The following is a 14,875-nucleotide window of genomic DNA, read 5'->3' on the forward strand; positions in this document are numbered from 1 at the left end:
TTTAGCTCTGGTGTTCGGAGTGACTGGAAACAGGAAAACTCTTCCAGATTAAGCGGTAATGTATACAAACACAACATAAACAGAGTTTGATGTACTACACTGTTGAATGAGTCTTGCTGCTGAAGCCACTAAACTTAAAATTTCAGTTGCATGCAATATGCGTTGATAGGGGAATGAAGCAATGCATAAGATTGCATGTTTTGTGTGTTTATGTGATGTTTTGTTTAAACCAGGGCAGCTATGCGCATGCAAGGATGAAACATCAGTGTGTTCCAGTCTCATGTGCTCTCGTTCTTTCTTTCTCTCTTATTGTACATGCAGCTGTAAAGTTGCCTCCTCTATTCTGAATCACAATCCATCTGCTCAAGGAGCTCTAAGCATTCGTGTACAATAACCGTCAACGGGGTCGGGGAAAACAGGAGGCTCTTGAAGGTGACTGTGAACATGCTGTCGATCTCAAACTGGAACGTTTTGGGTTGTGCAGACTTGGAGTGCAATGCTTCATATGGACTATGGGTTCCACAAATTAATTGATGTCGCGCTTGAAAAAACTGTCTGTTAATGGCCCTGAATGGGACGACTGCTGAACTCAGGTCCTCCGGGATATCAGCTGAGATTTCAAAAGACAAAAGCAGCGAACATTGGCTCATGGAGCAAAAGGTGTCTCTGGGTAATGCAGTTCTGAATAACTCTATGGATTGCAATGGTAGTGAAGACAGAAACAGGTCGGACCCTTTGACCTCTGAGCATGTCCAGAAGAACTGGGTGGCACTTTTGATTTCTCTGGTCATAATTATCACGGTGACGGGTAACATCCTGGTCATCATGGCGGTGAGCTTGGAGAGAAAGTTACAGAATGCCACTAATTACTTCTTGAGGTCTTTAGCAATTACAGACATGCTTCTGGGTATCCTTGTAATGCCAGTAGCCATGGTGACAATCCTCTATGGTGAGTTTCTTTACATTTTTACATATGTATTCATCATGCATTAAATTTACAGTAAAACACAATGGAAGACTATGGGGCAAAACATTTCACCAAAATAGCTGATAAAATACATAGATTTTAACTTATAGCCTCAACACATGAACATCATAGGTGCTAGTAGGGGTTTTTGCACCGGAGGAACCATTTCATAGTTCCTAAAACTGTTGGTGTGTTCGCACCGCAGAAACTAGGAACAGTTTTAGTTCTAGGAACTCAGTTTGGGGGAACTAAATTAGCTCCTACTTCAGAGTATCACGAAACCCACGACACACAACAAAAACAGCTCCGATCACGGCATCCTCCATTCACCGGTTGCTGACATTTGTAAATGGTGTGAATAAAGACGTTGCTGTCGGGGCTAAGGCTAGAAGGGATACAGCTGCGTCTACTGGGCATGTGCACATTAATATAGTGTCATTTTTGTCACACTGTAGAACAATTATTACTGTTTTTGCATTATTGTAAGAGGTAGATTTAGGGTTGGGGTAGGTGTAGACGTTAATAAAACACAATCTAATAGGTAGAAATTGAATTTATTGTTAGTTTCCGGCCGTATCCCTTGGAGGAATGACCCTGCTGGCTAGTTCCTAGAATTGAGTTCCTAGAACTATGCAATGCGAAAGCCTCTGTAGTGATACTAACATGCAGTCTTTCAACTTCCATCATGGCTTGTTAAGCGAGTAAAACATGTAACATTCGCATGATATGAACAAGGATATTAGGACTGTTTACAATGAGAACCATCAACAGGAAACTGGGGTCCCGGGACCCCCAGGGGGCCACAAGGTGGTGCTAAGGTGTGAATGTTTTTTAGGGCTGTCGAAGTTCTGTGTAACCTTTTTTAATTAAATATTTAGCACAATATTGTTTTGATATTATAACTCCTGTTTTGCTTTGACATTAATCAGGACTATTTTAACCAAATAAAAACCATATAGTTTTATGAATACATAATAATAGTGAGCAAAAAAAGATGCAGTCAAATTAAGTAGAACATTTTTATTTCATTTTCCAAACAAAATTTAGTCTTTACATACTGGTAAAAAATGTATAGCCTGAATGCACTGTAAGTCGCTTTGGATAAAAGTGTCTGCTAAATGCATAAATTAAATTAAATTATTATTATTTAGAACATTACACTGTTCTTCTCGCATGTTGTAAATGAGTCTTTATATATTAAAATATATACAACTGCATTTATATTTTTATATTTTACACAAATTTTATTTGTGGTCCTTGGCATCAAAAAGTTTAAAAACCTCTGATTTCAATAACTTTATTTCATATGGTACTTTTTTTTTTGGTAGAGAAAATTCAGCCTGTACATTTGCCTTGAACTATTGCCTTCCATTGTAAGTTTTTTACTGAGGGACAAGTCATAATTATTTTCTGACATAATCAGAACCTGCTGTTTACTACTACAGATAATAATTCTTGTGTTATTTTCTGTGGTTGTCGACAATGTGCCACAGATGCTGTTTATAGACATGAAATTGTTCAGAAGCTAGAACATTCCTTTAAACCTGTGTGTATGGGGTCATACACAGGATTTTTATTTTAGCATTTTTTCTGAATCAGCACTCATCAGACGCCTCCAGTGAATTTCTTCCCGGTCAAAGGTGTAAACTGCAAACTTCTTGTGTTGTAACATTTGTATCTCTGGAAAATGATGCATTTCTCTTTAGAAAAATAATTAGGCCCCCATACATTTTGCTGGAAGGTGATTTATTTAGGCGCATAATGAGTGTGTGTTGGGCCGTCTGGTGTGTCCTAAATTAGCCTGCTTGTATTCACGCATGGGGAGAGAAATCCCTCTTCCTACTCCTTCCAGCGCTTTGATGAGGAATTAATTATGCAGTAATGATGCTGTGCTTTGGTGTGTTTGTGCAGCAAAAATGGTTATGCTTCCTATTTGATGTCCTGAATAGTTTGACCAAGGAGAATAAAACATGCCACTTCCTGGTTCTATCAGATGTACGTGATGTTGGTGTTATGACAGCTGGCCTTCACTAAATGATGTACAGACAGATTTAAGATAACGCAGAACTAAATTATTTATTCTCCTTCTTTCTTCTTTTATTGGTGTAGTTTGTCATTTAGAGATCAGAACTGTCCATGAAAACCTAGACAAAACAAAGTCTGCCTAAAGCATAACACATAGTTTTTAAATCAAACATGCAAACACGCAACACAGAACTCATTTTGAGTGACCACAACTAATCCACAGCTGGTATCATCTTTTGCGTCCTGAAACCTGTTATTCCCACATCTATGATGTAATGTTATTATATAACCCAGTAGAGTAATTTATATAGCCTACGTGAAACAGGGTTGTGATCTAGAACGCGCCAGGCACTAAGAAACAGCTCTCTATTTTAGCTGAACCTGTTGTGAGAATTCTGTTGTGAGAAACCAATGAGTGTGAAGGTGCTGCTGATGAGACTGTATCTGCACCCGAGAGTCTTCTACTCTCTCATCTTACATTCCTTTGGGTTCAGACCCAAAGGAATCAAATACTGAGACACAGCGCCTTCGAAAACATATCTGTTTTTTGTGAGTCAGCAAAATAAAAGGCTGAACTTGTGAAATACAACATTGTTTTGCCAGTGATTACTGGTATCCACTTTATTCAAGATAATTATTATTGATGATATTGAAAACTAAATAAGTGGAAAAGATTTGAAAGTTCAGATTAACAATGAGGTATTACACTCCAAAAAGCGATTAATGACCATATAAAACAATTTTGGGTTCCCCAAAGAACCAATCAGTAAACAGTTATTTTTGTCTGAAAAACATTTTAATAATCTGAAGAACCTTTTGTGCAATGGAAAAGCTCTGCATGGAACCATCAATAAAGAATCTTTATTTTTAAGGGTGTAGAACAGTTTTGTGTCAGTAATTATTATACATTACAGTTCTTGCTTCTGTATAAGAAGCAAATTCCATTTAACAAGGTTATATAATACATTTCTATTATTTATGCCTTTCTCTGAAGTTTTTTGTGGCCAAAACACACTTTACAACAACTAATTGAGATTTTTCAATACCATTTTTGCTGCTGTTGCTGTCACTACTAATACTACTAATATAATAATAACACAATTTAAAATAACTGAATGCTAAATACTTTTCTTTTGAGCTTTGCATCAAAAAATTAAGCGGCACAACTGTTTTCAGCACTGATAATAATAGGAGACATTTCTTGAGCACCAAATCAACATATTGGAATAATTTCTGATGGATCATATGACACTGAAAACTGGAGTAATGGCTACTGAAAATTCAGCTTTGCCATCAGAGGATTAAATGACATTTTTAAATAAACTGTATCTGTTTTTTGTGAGTCAGCAAAATAAAAGGCTGAACTTGTGAAATACAACATTGTTTTGCCAGTGATTACTGGTATCCACTTTATTCAAGATAATTATTATTGATGATATTGAAAACTAAATAAGTGGAAAAGATTTGAAAGTTCAGATTAACAATGAGGTATTACACTCCAAAAAGTGATTAATGACCATATAAAACAATTTTGGGTTCCCCAAAGAACCAATCAGTAAACAGTTATTTTTGTCTGAAAAACATTTTAATAATCTGAAGAACCTTTTGTGCAATGGAAAAGCTCTGCATGGAACCATCAATAAAGAATCTTTATTTTTAAGGGTGTAGAACAGTTTTGTGTCAGTAATTCTTATACATTACAGTTCTTGCTTCTGTATAAGAAGCAAATTCCATTTAACAAGGTTATATAATACATTTCTATTATTTATGCCTTTCTCTGAAGTTTTTTGTGGCCAAAACACACTTTACAACAACTAATTGAGATTTTTCAATACCATTTTTGCTGCTGTTGCTGTCACTACTAATACTACTAATATAATAATAACACAATTTAAAATAACTGAATGCTAAATACTTTTCTTTTGAGCTTTGCATCAAAAAATTAAGCGGCACAACTGTTTTCAGCACTGATAATAATAGGAGACATTTCTTGAGCACCAAATCAACATATTGGAATAATTTCTGATGGATCATATGACACTGAAAACTGGAGTAATGGCTACTGAAAATTCAGCTTTGCCATCAGAGGATTAAATGACATTTTTAAATAAACTGTATTAATATATATAAAACAGTTATTTCAAACTGTAAAATTATGTCACAAAATTAGTTTTTTATATGTGGTTTTGACAGTGTGAACGCCTTGTAAAAAAAGTCTGATTTTCTTGCTTACATTGCTCCATGGATTCCTCATGCTATGACCCCTGAAATATTTAATATTATAGAACTGTATTTAAAATGTATCCTATACATAAATATAAATATTTAATACATTCTCTGACTGTAACCAACAACACACAAGTACATGCTTGTACAGAATGTGACACTTTTTGTGTCTTTGATATGTTAGGTTACACCTGGCCCCTTCCCTGGGCCCTATGTCCAATCTGGATCTACCTGGATGTTCTCTTCTCCACCGCCTCCATCATGCACCTGTGTGCGATCTCTCTGGACCGATACATCGCCATCCGTAACCCCATCCACCACAGCCGTTCGAACTCTCTAACCAGAGCCCGTGCCAAAATTATAGCAGCCTGGACCATCTCTGTGGGTAAGTCCTAGATGCAAGAGGAAATTGCTTTCCAGCTCAATTCTGAAATGCTAAACAACTGAGACTGCATCTATTTGCACTGGTATGCCAAACCATAGCTCCAAGCTATCTTCTCACTCTCATTTTGTCTCCATCTGTCTCAAGTTATCTCCATGCCTGTCCCAGTCCTCGGCATGCATGACCACACCAAAGTCTTCCGGAATGAAAGCTGCCAACTGACGGACAACAATTTCGTTTTGATTGGCTCTTTTGTGGCGTTCTTCATCCCGCTCATCATCATGGTCGTCACCTACATTCTCACCATCAGTGCTCTTCAAAGTGAAGCGACTTTGTGCCTGGACCAACTCATCGTGCGGCCAAAATGGTCGTCCACTATTGGACTCCTCCCACGAGGCTCGCTGTCCTCTGAGCGTCTCTTCTCGCGTTCTTCTCTCTGCCGCGATGGGGCTTCCAGAGGATCTGGCCGTCGCTCCATGCAGTCCATCAGCAATGAGCAGAAGGCATCTAAAGTGCTAGGTGTGGTCTTCCTTCTCTTTGTGATCATGTGGTGTCCGTTTTTCGTGACAAACGTTATGGCGGTGGTGTGCGGTTCGGCGTGTGATGAAGATTTGGTGGGGGGACTGATGAATGTGTTTGTTTGGGTGGGTTATCTGTCATCAGCAGTCAACCCTTTCATCTACACGCTATTCAATAAGACTTACCGTGCTGCTTTCGGCCGGTACATGCGATGCCGCTACCATGAGGAGAGGAGGCCTCTGCAGCTGATACTGGTCAACACCATCCCTCCTCTGGCATACAGCTCCTCTGGGCTTCCCTTGAAGGTGGAGAACTCATTAAAGAGGAGGGCAGAGGGCAGCCGGTCTGGGAGCTTCTCTAACACAGACAGGTCAAACTCTGGAAACACACAAAACAAGCAGGAATGGGAAGAGGTAGTAAGCCATTTGTGAGACTCCAGAGGGTTTTTAATTATGATTCACATCAACAGACCTTAGAGACCGTCTCTTTGTAGGTGTAAAAGCTTGAAAAATTAAGTATTTTATTTTAATATGTGTCCACCTGTGCAGCACAGCACAGTCAGCAGATCATACTACCTACGGCTCACAGCCAAAAGAGATGACAGATGCTTTAAATTGGGCAAACAGCAATAAAGTTTTACAACTCTCTTTGTGGGACTCAAATCACAACATTATGTTTATTTTGTACAAGATTTGTAACATAGATGCTATAGATGATTACTTCACACAAATATCTCATGAAAATAGGAAGAACTGCTATACGTATTAGAAGGATACTCCACATTAAAAAAAAATCTCTCATCATTTACTTACCCTCATGCCATCCCAAATGTATATGACTTTCTTTCTTCTGTGAAACACAAACAGAAATTTTTTGAAAAATAGTCCATATAATGCAAGTGGATATAAGTCCTTCAAAGTTGACGCTTCAAAAATCATGCAAGTAACAAACACAAAGGTTAATTCATACAAACTCAGTTGATATATCAGTCTTTTTAAACTTCAAACTTCACTTCTGACCAAAAATCAATGAACATTAGCATGTTGTGAAACTCGCACAGAAGTGACAGTCTTCTGTGCTTCCACATCACTTTTCGAGTGAGTTTCGCAACACTCTTACATAATGCTTACACAAGGTGTGAACTCATATTTGCCAGAAGTGATGGTTTATAGTAAGTTCAACATATTAGCATTTTTCTCACACACCTATTGTTTCTTTTCATAAGACCATTGATTCATCCACTGATCACAGCTGAGGGTCCTGTCCACTTGCATTATATGGTCTCACAGAGATGGTTTATTTAGCAAAAAATTTAGTTCATCGGACTAAAGAAAGTCATACATCTGGAATGCTATGATGTATGGTGACTAAATGATGACAGAAGATTATCCTTTTGAAGATGCCAAAATATTTAAAAGTTTGTTTTTTTGCAATTTATCTTGCATCAGGAGAGAAATAGTTTTATGTTCATTTATTTATTAATATTATAGATTGTATTGTGAAGACATGTATATTATATGGGAAGATTAAATAAACCTTACAAGGAAGATTTGGTTTCTTTCTTTATACAGACGGATTTATGGTCTGTTCAAATGGATGGGACTTGGCAAATGAACTTGCAAATAATTTACTCTGAATCATTACATGCAATGGTGTAGTCTACATGATACGTAGGTATACTAGGAAAGGTGAAGGATTTCCATATACCCACTTAAAAAAAGCAGGAGGATACGTAACAACATCGTTTTGTAACAGAACTTTCACACGTTCATTTATAAATTCAACCCGTCCATGTTGCGAAGCACCTACTTTTTGAAAATCACGCCGTGTTTCTGTTGATGACCAGTGCTATTGCACAACTCTTGCGCAGCATTGAATGTGAATCACTAAAGGAGATATAAGGAAAGCAAACTCAAACTACACTCTTACGGTGTTTTCGTAAGCCTGCCCCTGAAGCTGCTGCTGCTTCAGCTGCAGTAGAGGACACAAATTGCTTGAATGTTTTCATTGGCAAGGCTTAAAAAACTTGCAAATGATTACGTTTTGTGAGGACGCACCAGTGGCCCCGTCAGAGCAGTGACAGATCAGTCAACTGTCCCGAACGTCTTTCACACTGGCCTCTGGACATCAGATAGTCACTACCTGACCTGGTCATCAAATATGTTAGCTTTGCTTGGCAGCATAAAGAAAAAGTATGCAATTATTTGTAAATTTAACTGTCTGAAAACGAAAGTAAATGAGGGGAGTTGAAAGAATTCTTATCCTGTGGCTCCCTCTAGTGGACTGCAGTTGTCCTCTAGAGCAGTGCTTCCCAACCTTCGCGGCACCCGTTGGAAATTTTAACAAATTTGTGGCACCCTACAAAATTAATTTTGTCACAATATTTGAATTTCTAACTTTAATATGATACTTTGAAAAGTATAGATATTCGGTACAGCAGGAAAGAACTGCAGAATATACTGTCATACAGATATTTTTAATATTATAAAAAAATCAATGGTGGCAATCGGTAGGCTAATTTCTAATGAAAAGACCAATTTATATGATAGATTTTAATGTAGGCTCTTATTCATATGTAAACATTGTGAGATAGCTAGTTATAATAGTAATTAAACAAAGTTTTGCTCAATCAGTGTATTTTTGATTTTACAGTCGGGTAATTTTGTTGCAGTAGCACGAAATAGCTTGATTTAAAACTTTGAATTGAATAAAAAATGACAAGGAGGCTAAGCATTTAATGATAAAATAAGAACAAATAAAGAAATTACTAATGATAGCACTAATAAAAAATAACGATAGGCCTACAAATGAAATAAACAGCTTTTTAGTTTTTCAGTTTTCAGAATTTCAGCGCATCTCTAATTATTGGCGATATCAGAAATGGATATTATATAATAGCTGCTTTTTTGAACATTTTAGCAATTTAAAAATATTAAAAAATTATTTTTTTACATGGCACCCCTGCTCTCGACAGACGGCACACCGGTTGGGAAACACTGCTCTAGAGAGTGCATTTTTACTCAGCCAATGCAAGTCTATGGAAAATCTTTGATGCAATTTAAAAATATAAAAAAATAATTTTTTTACATGGCACCCCTGGTCTCGACAGACGGCACACCGGTTGGGAAACACTGCTCTAGAGAGTGCATTTTTACTCAGCCAATGCAAGTCTATGGAAAATCTTTGATTTTTGATAATTATTTATAGAAAACTTTAAGTCTCATCAGTTAGAAAAGATATAGAAACAAACTACAGATCAGGTCCAATGTCTCTGACGAGTTTGGTGCCTGTAGCATTAAAGCCCTGGGAGGTAGAATAATAATAAGTTTAAATAGTTTAACAGTATGTTGGCTTTCTCAAGCCAACATAACTAGCTAATAACTTAAATAACGTTAGTGTGGTGGATCAGTGAATGCGAGAGAAGGGGAGCGATAACACAAATACTGTGTATGCGTGTGTCTACAGCAGATAAACCTAATACAATGTTTATATGTCCTTGTTTCAGATGATGAGAGAGATGGGAACTCCTGACCAACCTTGTGGACTGAAAGTCAGGCTAGGGAATTTAAAAACAGGCACTCTTAAATGTGCATTGAAAATTGCCAGCTGATAAAACCTATTCTCCAGGGACCATATTCTTAAGATAAATGTAACTGGCTTAGTTAAATGATTAACACTAAACAGTAAGAAATCAGCCCTTGTCTCCCCAGCTGTAAATGTCATTAGTAAGTCTTCTGTTGCTTATAATAAATTGACATGCTGATATCACATAAGCAGTCTTTCAGAATGCTCTCAGTTACATAGATGCATATTGTATGAATTAGTGAATGTGGTGGTGCTTATGGGGTGTCGCTGTGGGACGGTGAGTATGAGGCTGGGAGGGAATATCAGAGTATACCCACTACAAAAAAATAGACTACACCACTGATTACATGCCATCTGAATGAAGAACAAATGCAGACATGGGTGGCCATTAACAGACCAACTTGGGACACTGAGGAGTGTTAAATGAAAGTGTCTAAACACTATTTGACTTTTAGTCCTGCCAGACATGCAAAACATTTTGTTCTCAGCAGATTTTCTAGGACATAGCAAGGCGGTTCTAGGGTTGAGTGACTTGTGTCATTAACCTTGGCCGCTTAAATTCAGTATATCACCAAATAATTTGACAAATAATTATATTCCTTTTCATATGTAGGTAAAAACCAGTGCTTGTGCACCAGCTGCATTTGTAGGTTGCATTTTTGTAAGTGTTTTCTGTGGATGCTGATGTCATTGGTAATTAAAGACGATTGAAAGTTCATGACAGTCATGTGACTGTGCTGTGAGAGGTCAGACTATCTACTGTTTATTGAAACAAAGCAACATCATGAACGCGTGCTTCTCTGAAGGCAATATATGAAGATCCTCCTGGTGTTATGTATGGCTAAGGTAAGATCTGGCAGAGTAGTCAAAATACTGAATCTCTATAGATTTAAAAAAGACAACCTCTATCTTAAGACTGAATACTGTAGGTTTCACAGATGTGTTTCACAAATTCTTGTTTAACCATAACAGACACTCTGAGAACACTTACAAAAATTACAGTGGTGTTATGTTTATCACCACTGGTATCAGATTTTAATACCATGGTACTTAATAGCCTACAACACTGTAGATTACCATATTCATATAGCCTACCATGTGGCATGTCTTCTTTACATAGTACTCTAAAAAACTTTGATGAATTACATACATACTTTTATTTACCTTATTAATGCTGTAAATAATCATGTCCAACTCTTCGGTGGGTAGTTAAAGCTTTGCACGCATTCCACGCATTTCTAGTGGAAAACACATATACTACACATGCATCATGTCTAAATTGTTTTTGACTTGTTCATAAGTGCTGGTTGGCGCTTTATTCTTCTTCTCAGTATTACACAGTGTTACACTGATCGCTATAAATTCGCTGCCAAAAGCATTACAGCTTGATTTGGTTTTCTCTTAAAACACTAAATAGCAACAAAAACCTACCACAACTCTTTCCAAACACCAGTTTGTCTCTACAGAATGCATTACGTCTAAAGGATTTTTATTTTGAAGTGATTTTATCTAACCTTTAACAAATTTAGGATGTATGCAGATTTGTGTAACAAATGAGAATCCCTCAGATAGGCCTTTTAGGCCTAGTACATTGATTTGGATTCAAAATATTATGATTCTCAGTTTCGTTACCATCAACTGTTGTAACTGACTATTATAATTCACTGTAGTGAATGGGTAGTAGGCTATTTGGGGTAAAAAGCCCCTTTTGGGAAGTCGTGGCTTAATGGTTAGAGAGTCGGACTCGTAACCCAAAGGTTGTGGGTTCGAGTCTCGTACCGACAGGGATTGTAGGTGGGGGGAGTGAATGTACAGCGCTCTCTCCCACCTTCAATACCACGACTGAGGTGCCCTTGAGCAAGGCACCGAACCCCCAACTGCTCCCCGGGCGCCACAGCATAAATGGCTGCCCACTGCTCCAGGCGTGTGTTCACGGTATGTGTGCTCACTGCTGTGTGTGTGCACTAAGGATGGGTTAAATGCAGAGCACTAATTCCTATGGGTAACCATACTTGGCCACATGTCACTTCACTTCCCTATTTTGTTGTTAGAAAAGCCAAGACTAAGGCCCAAATCACTGTTAGGTTGGCAAATGAAAAACCTCCGAAATACATGTCCATGTCCATGAATTTATTCCTATAATTTGTTACAGATTAGTTGGGAATGATACTAACATGTAGGCTAGGCTCTATAACACACTAATTGATCCAATCACAATGCAGATTCATTTGTTGTGAAATATGTCTGTAGCCTACTGTTTGCAGATCCAAAATTTATTTAATTTAGTATTCACTTAAACGTTACTCGAAGCCTACACTGCAAAAACAGATGTGTCAAAAAACAACACACATGGTTGTGTTAACAGCATTCTGACACATGTTGTGTAGGATTTTAACACACAATGTGTAATAAAAAAAAAAAGCCTTTGGACAGATTAACACAATAAATGTGTTATCTCCTGGGCCGGCAGTTTGTGTTTATGGAAATAAATACAATACATATATTTCATATGGTAGCACATAAAAAGCTCTAAAATGACTAAAAACCATTAATAAAATAAATATACAATATATACATCTCAATGAATTATGATATTTCAAAAGTAGCCTATTTTCATACTGATACAGATTATCACTACCCCTTAACCTACAATATCTATATGCTATCTGGGTTGAGCCTCAGGGGATTTTTTTGGGGAAAGAAAGAAAGAAAGTAGACTTTTCATGTTATTTTTTTTAAATAAGGTAGGCCTAAATCTGATCCTACCCCTATAGATTTTAATCGGTCTATTTAGTTTCTAGTGGTTGTCTTCGTTTGGCCCATTGGGAGGTCCCTACAGTGCATGTCGGTTTTGTTCCCCCGAAGCCTTACTGAGATTAATTAACACTGGAAACTCAGAGATGAGTCATATAGCCGTGTGCTTTGCTCGGAACTGATTTATAACCTTTATTTGTTTAAGTTTTGCGCTCGGTAACATCATTCAGTTTAATCATTGACAGATAATGTGACGCGAAAAGGTTTGCCCTGCGGGGACGAGTGCAAAATCCACAGCAGCAGATGAGCGAAGACACGCAGAGCGGAGCGCAAAACCTGCGGAGATTTAAATGCGCGCGGACCGTCACGCCACGGCACAGTCCTTTCACTCACCACCAGCGATATGCCACGAACTAGAGATTTCTGGTTTTCGATTGCTGGTCAAGAAAGAGTAATCTAAACTCCAGTGTTGGGACTAGTGGGACACCGGTACGATGAGTAAACTCGGTCCTTTCAGTAATCTTGCCAAGTTGATCTCAAAGTCGCCTGATAATGGGCCAGTCAGCGGGGAGCAGCTCTGCATGGAAGACTGCAACCCTCTGTGCCGCTGCGGGCCGGACCCGTGCGTTTGTTCTTTCTCACCGAATAGTAAAGATGGACCCAAGGAATATAAGGTTAGTTTCATTCACAACAATTTAAACATAACACAGGACAAGTTTCATTAAGAAAGAAATTGTGTTTAAAAAGATCAAAACTTAAAATAGATATTTAAAAAAGTTACAATTTTTTTTTAATTGTTGTGTTTGTGTTGCTTTTCTACAAATAGTAATCTGTATTATAGCCTACTGTATACATACATTTGCCAGGAAAGTTGGACAATTAAGCAACATATTTCATGAATTTCATTAGATAAAAAATGTCAGAAGTGGTGGGCTTTTTGATCTCAAGGTGGTTTTAGTGGTTGTATGAACAAAAAGTTATAAAGAACAGCATTTATTCAAAATAGAAGACTTATGTAACAATACCCACTACAGTTCAAAAGTTTACATTACATAAATTTACATTTAGTCATTCAGCAGACGCTTTTATCCAAATCGACTTACAAATGAGGACAATAGAAGCAATCAAAACTAACAAAAGAGCAACAATATGTAAGTGCAAATGACAAGTCTAAGTTAGCCTAACGCAGTACACGTAGCAAGTTTTATTTTTATATATATATATATATATATATATATATATATATATATATATATATATATATACACACACACACACATAAACACATACACTAAAGAAAAACAAAAACAAAAAAAGTTTGCCATCAGTACATTTCTTTCTTTCTTTTTTTTCCCCGAAAAAAAATTAATACTTTTAATCACAGCCGATGTGATAAAATCATAAAAAGTGATGGTAAAGTAAATAAAAAGAAAATATTTCAATTTTGAATAAATGCTGTTCTTTGTGTTAATCAAAGAATCCTGAAGAAAGTATCACATGTTCCAAAAATATTAAGCAGCGCAACTGTTTCCAATATTGCTAATAAAGCAGCATATTAGAATGATTTCTGAAGGATCATGTGACACTGAAGGCTGGAATAATGTCTTATAAAAATTCAGCTTTGCATCACAGGAATAAATTATATTATTAAAATAGAAAACCTTTATTTAAAATTTTAATAATATTTCACAATATTACGTTTTCTTCTGTATTTTGAATCAAATAAATGCAGCCTTGATAAGCATTAAAATTCCTACTGATCCCAAAATTTTGAACAGCAGTATATAAATATATGCCATTTTTGTTCTTGCCAGCATTTGGATAATCTAGGTTTTATATATATATATATATATCCATCTCTACCTATTTGAATGAGCATTAACTTATTGACTTTTAAATCTGTATCTTTTAGAAGGTTGAATGTCAAATTCAATAACATTGATATAAATCCAAATAGCAAGTAAAAATGAATAACAACAATGATTGCCACTGTAAAACTTTGTGATATTCTTGCCACAGTGAAACTTTAGCTCTTTTGATAAAAGCCTGGTGTATATGAGATAGGAAGTTGTCCAAACACTAATATAAAGTTAAGTACAAATAAAAATGCCTCTTTGGATCCAAAGTGATCAACAATTAATAGTGCAAAAGTCATTAGTATTAAAATAGCAGGAGTAGATTCCAAGTCTTGTGCTTGTTCAGTGGGACAACCTTTACTAATCTGCTCTTTGATGCTGTCATTTGTGCTAATACATCTGTGTGTGATTAGCAAGTGCTTTGTAGTCCCTCAGATTCAGAGCAATTTTATTGGGTTCCCTTGAGTGAAAAAACCCTTGCTACGTGTACTGCGTTAAGCTAACTGAGACTTGTTATAGCACTTGCATATCATTGCTCTTTTGTTGATTTTCATTGGATTG

At 36.8% G+C, this 14,875-nt stretch overlaps 1 protein-coding gene across 1 annotated transcript; it reads left to right on the top strand.

Moving 5' to 3' along the window:
• The first annotated feature begins 561 nt into the window (after nucleotides 1–561).
• Nucleotides 562–6,574, top strand: htr2ab (5-hydroxytryptamine (serotonin) receptor 2A, genome duplicate b). The gene is made up of 3 exons (XM_016266999.1): nucleotides 562–949; nucleotides 5,403–5,603; nucleotides 5,748–6,574. The coding sequence occupies exons 1-3, from the start codon at nucleotides 562–564 to the stop codon at nucleotides 6,548–6,550; spliced, it is 1,392 nt and encodes a 463-aa protein (XP_016122485.1). The 3' UTR covers nucleotides 6,551–6,574.
• Nucleotides 6,575–14,875: the final 8,301 nt, after the last annotated feature.

Source organism: Sinocyclocheilus grahami, unplaced genomic scaffold, assembly GCF_001515645.1.
Source record: "Sinocyclocheilus grahami isolate Dianchi unplaced genomic scaffold, SAMN03320097.WGS_v1.1 scaffold34.1, whole genome shotgun sequence".
Classification (NCBI taxonomy): domain Eukaryota; kingdom Metazoa; phylum Chordata; class Actinopteri; order Cypriniformes; family Cyprinidae; genus Sinocyclocheilus; species Sinocyclocheilus grahami.

Coding starts and splice junctions, on each gene's coding strand:
- htr2ab (XM_016266999.1), top strand. CDS start 562: ATGGCCCTGAATGGGACGACTGCTGAACTCAGGTCCTCCGGGATATCA. Junction 950..5,402: donor CATGGTGACAATCCTCTATG/GTGAGTTTCTTT, acceptor TTGATATGTTAG/GTTACACCTGGCCCCTTCCC. Junction 5,604..5,747: donor AGCCTGGACCATCTCTGTGG/GTAAGTCCTAGA, acceptor ATCTGTCTCAAG/TTATCTCCATGCCTGTCCCA.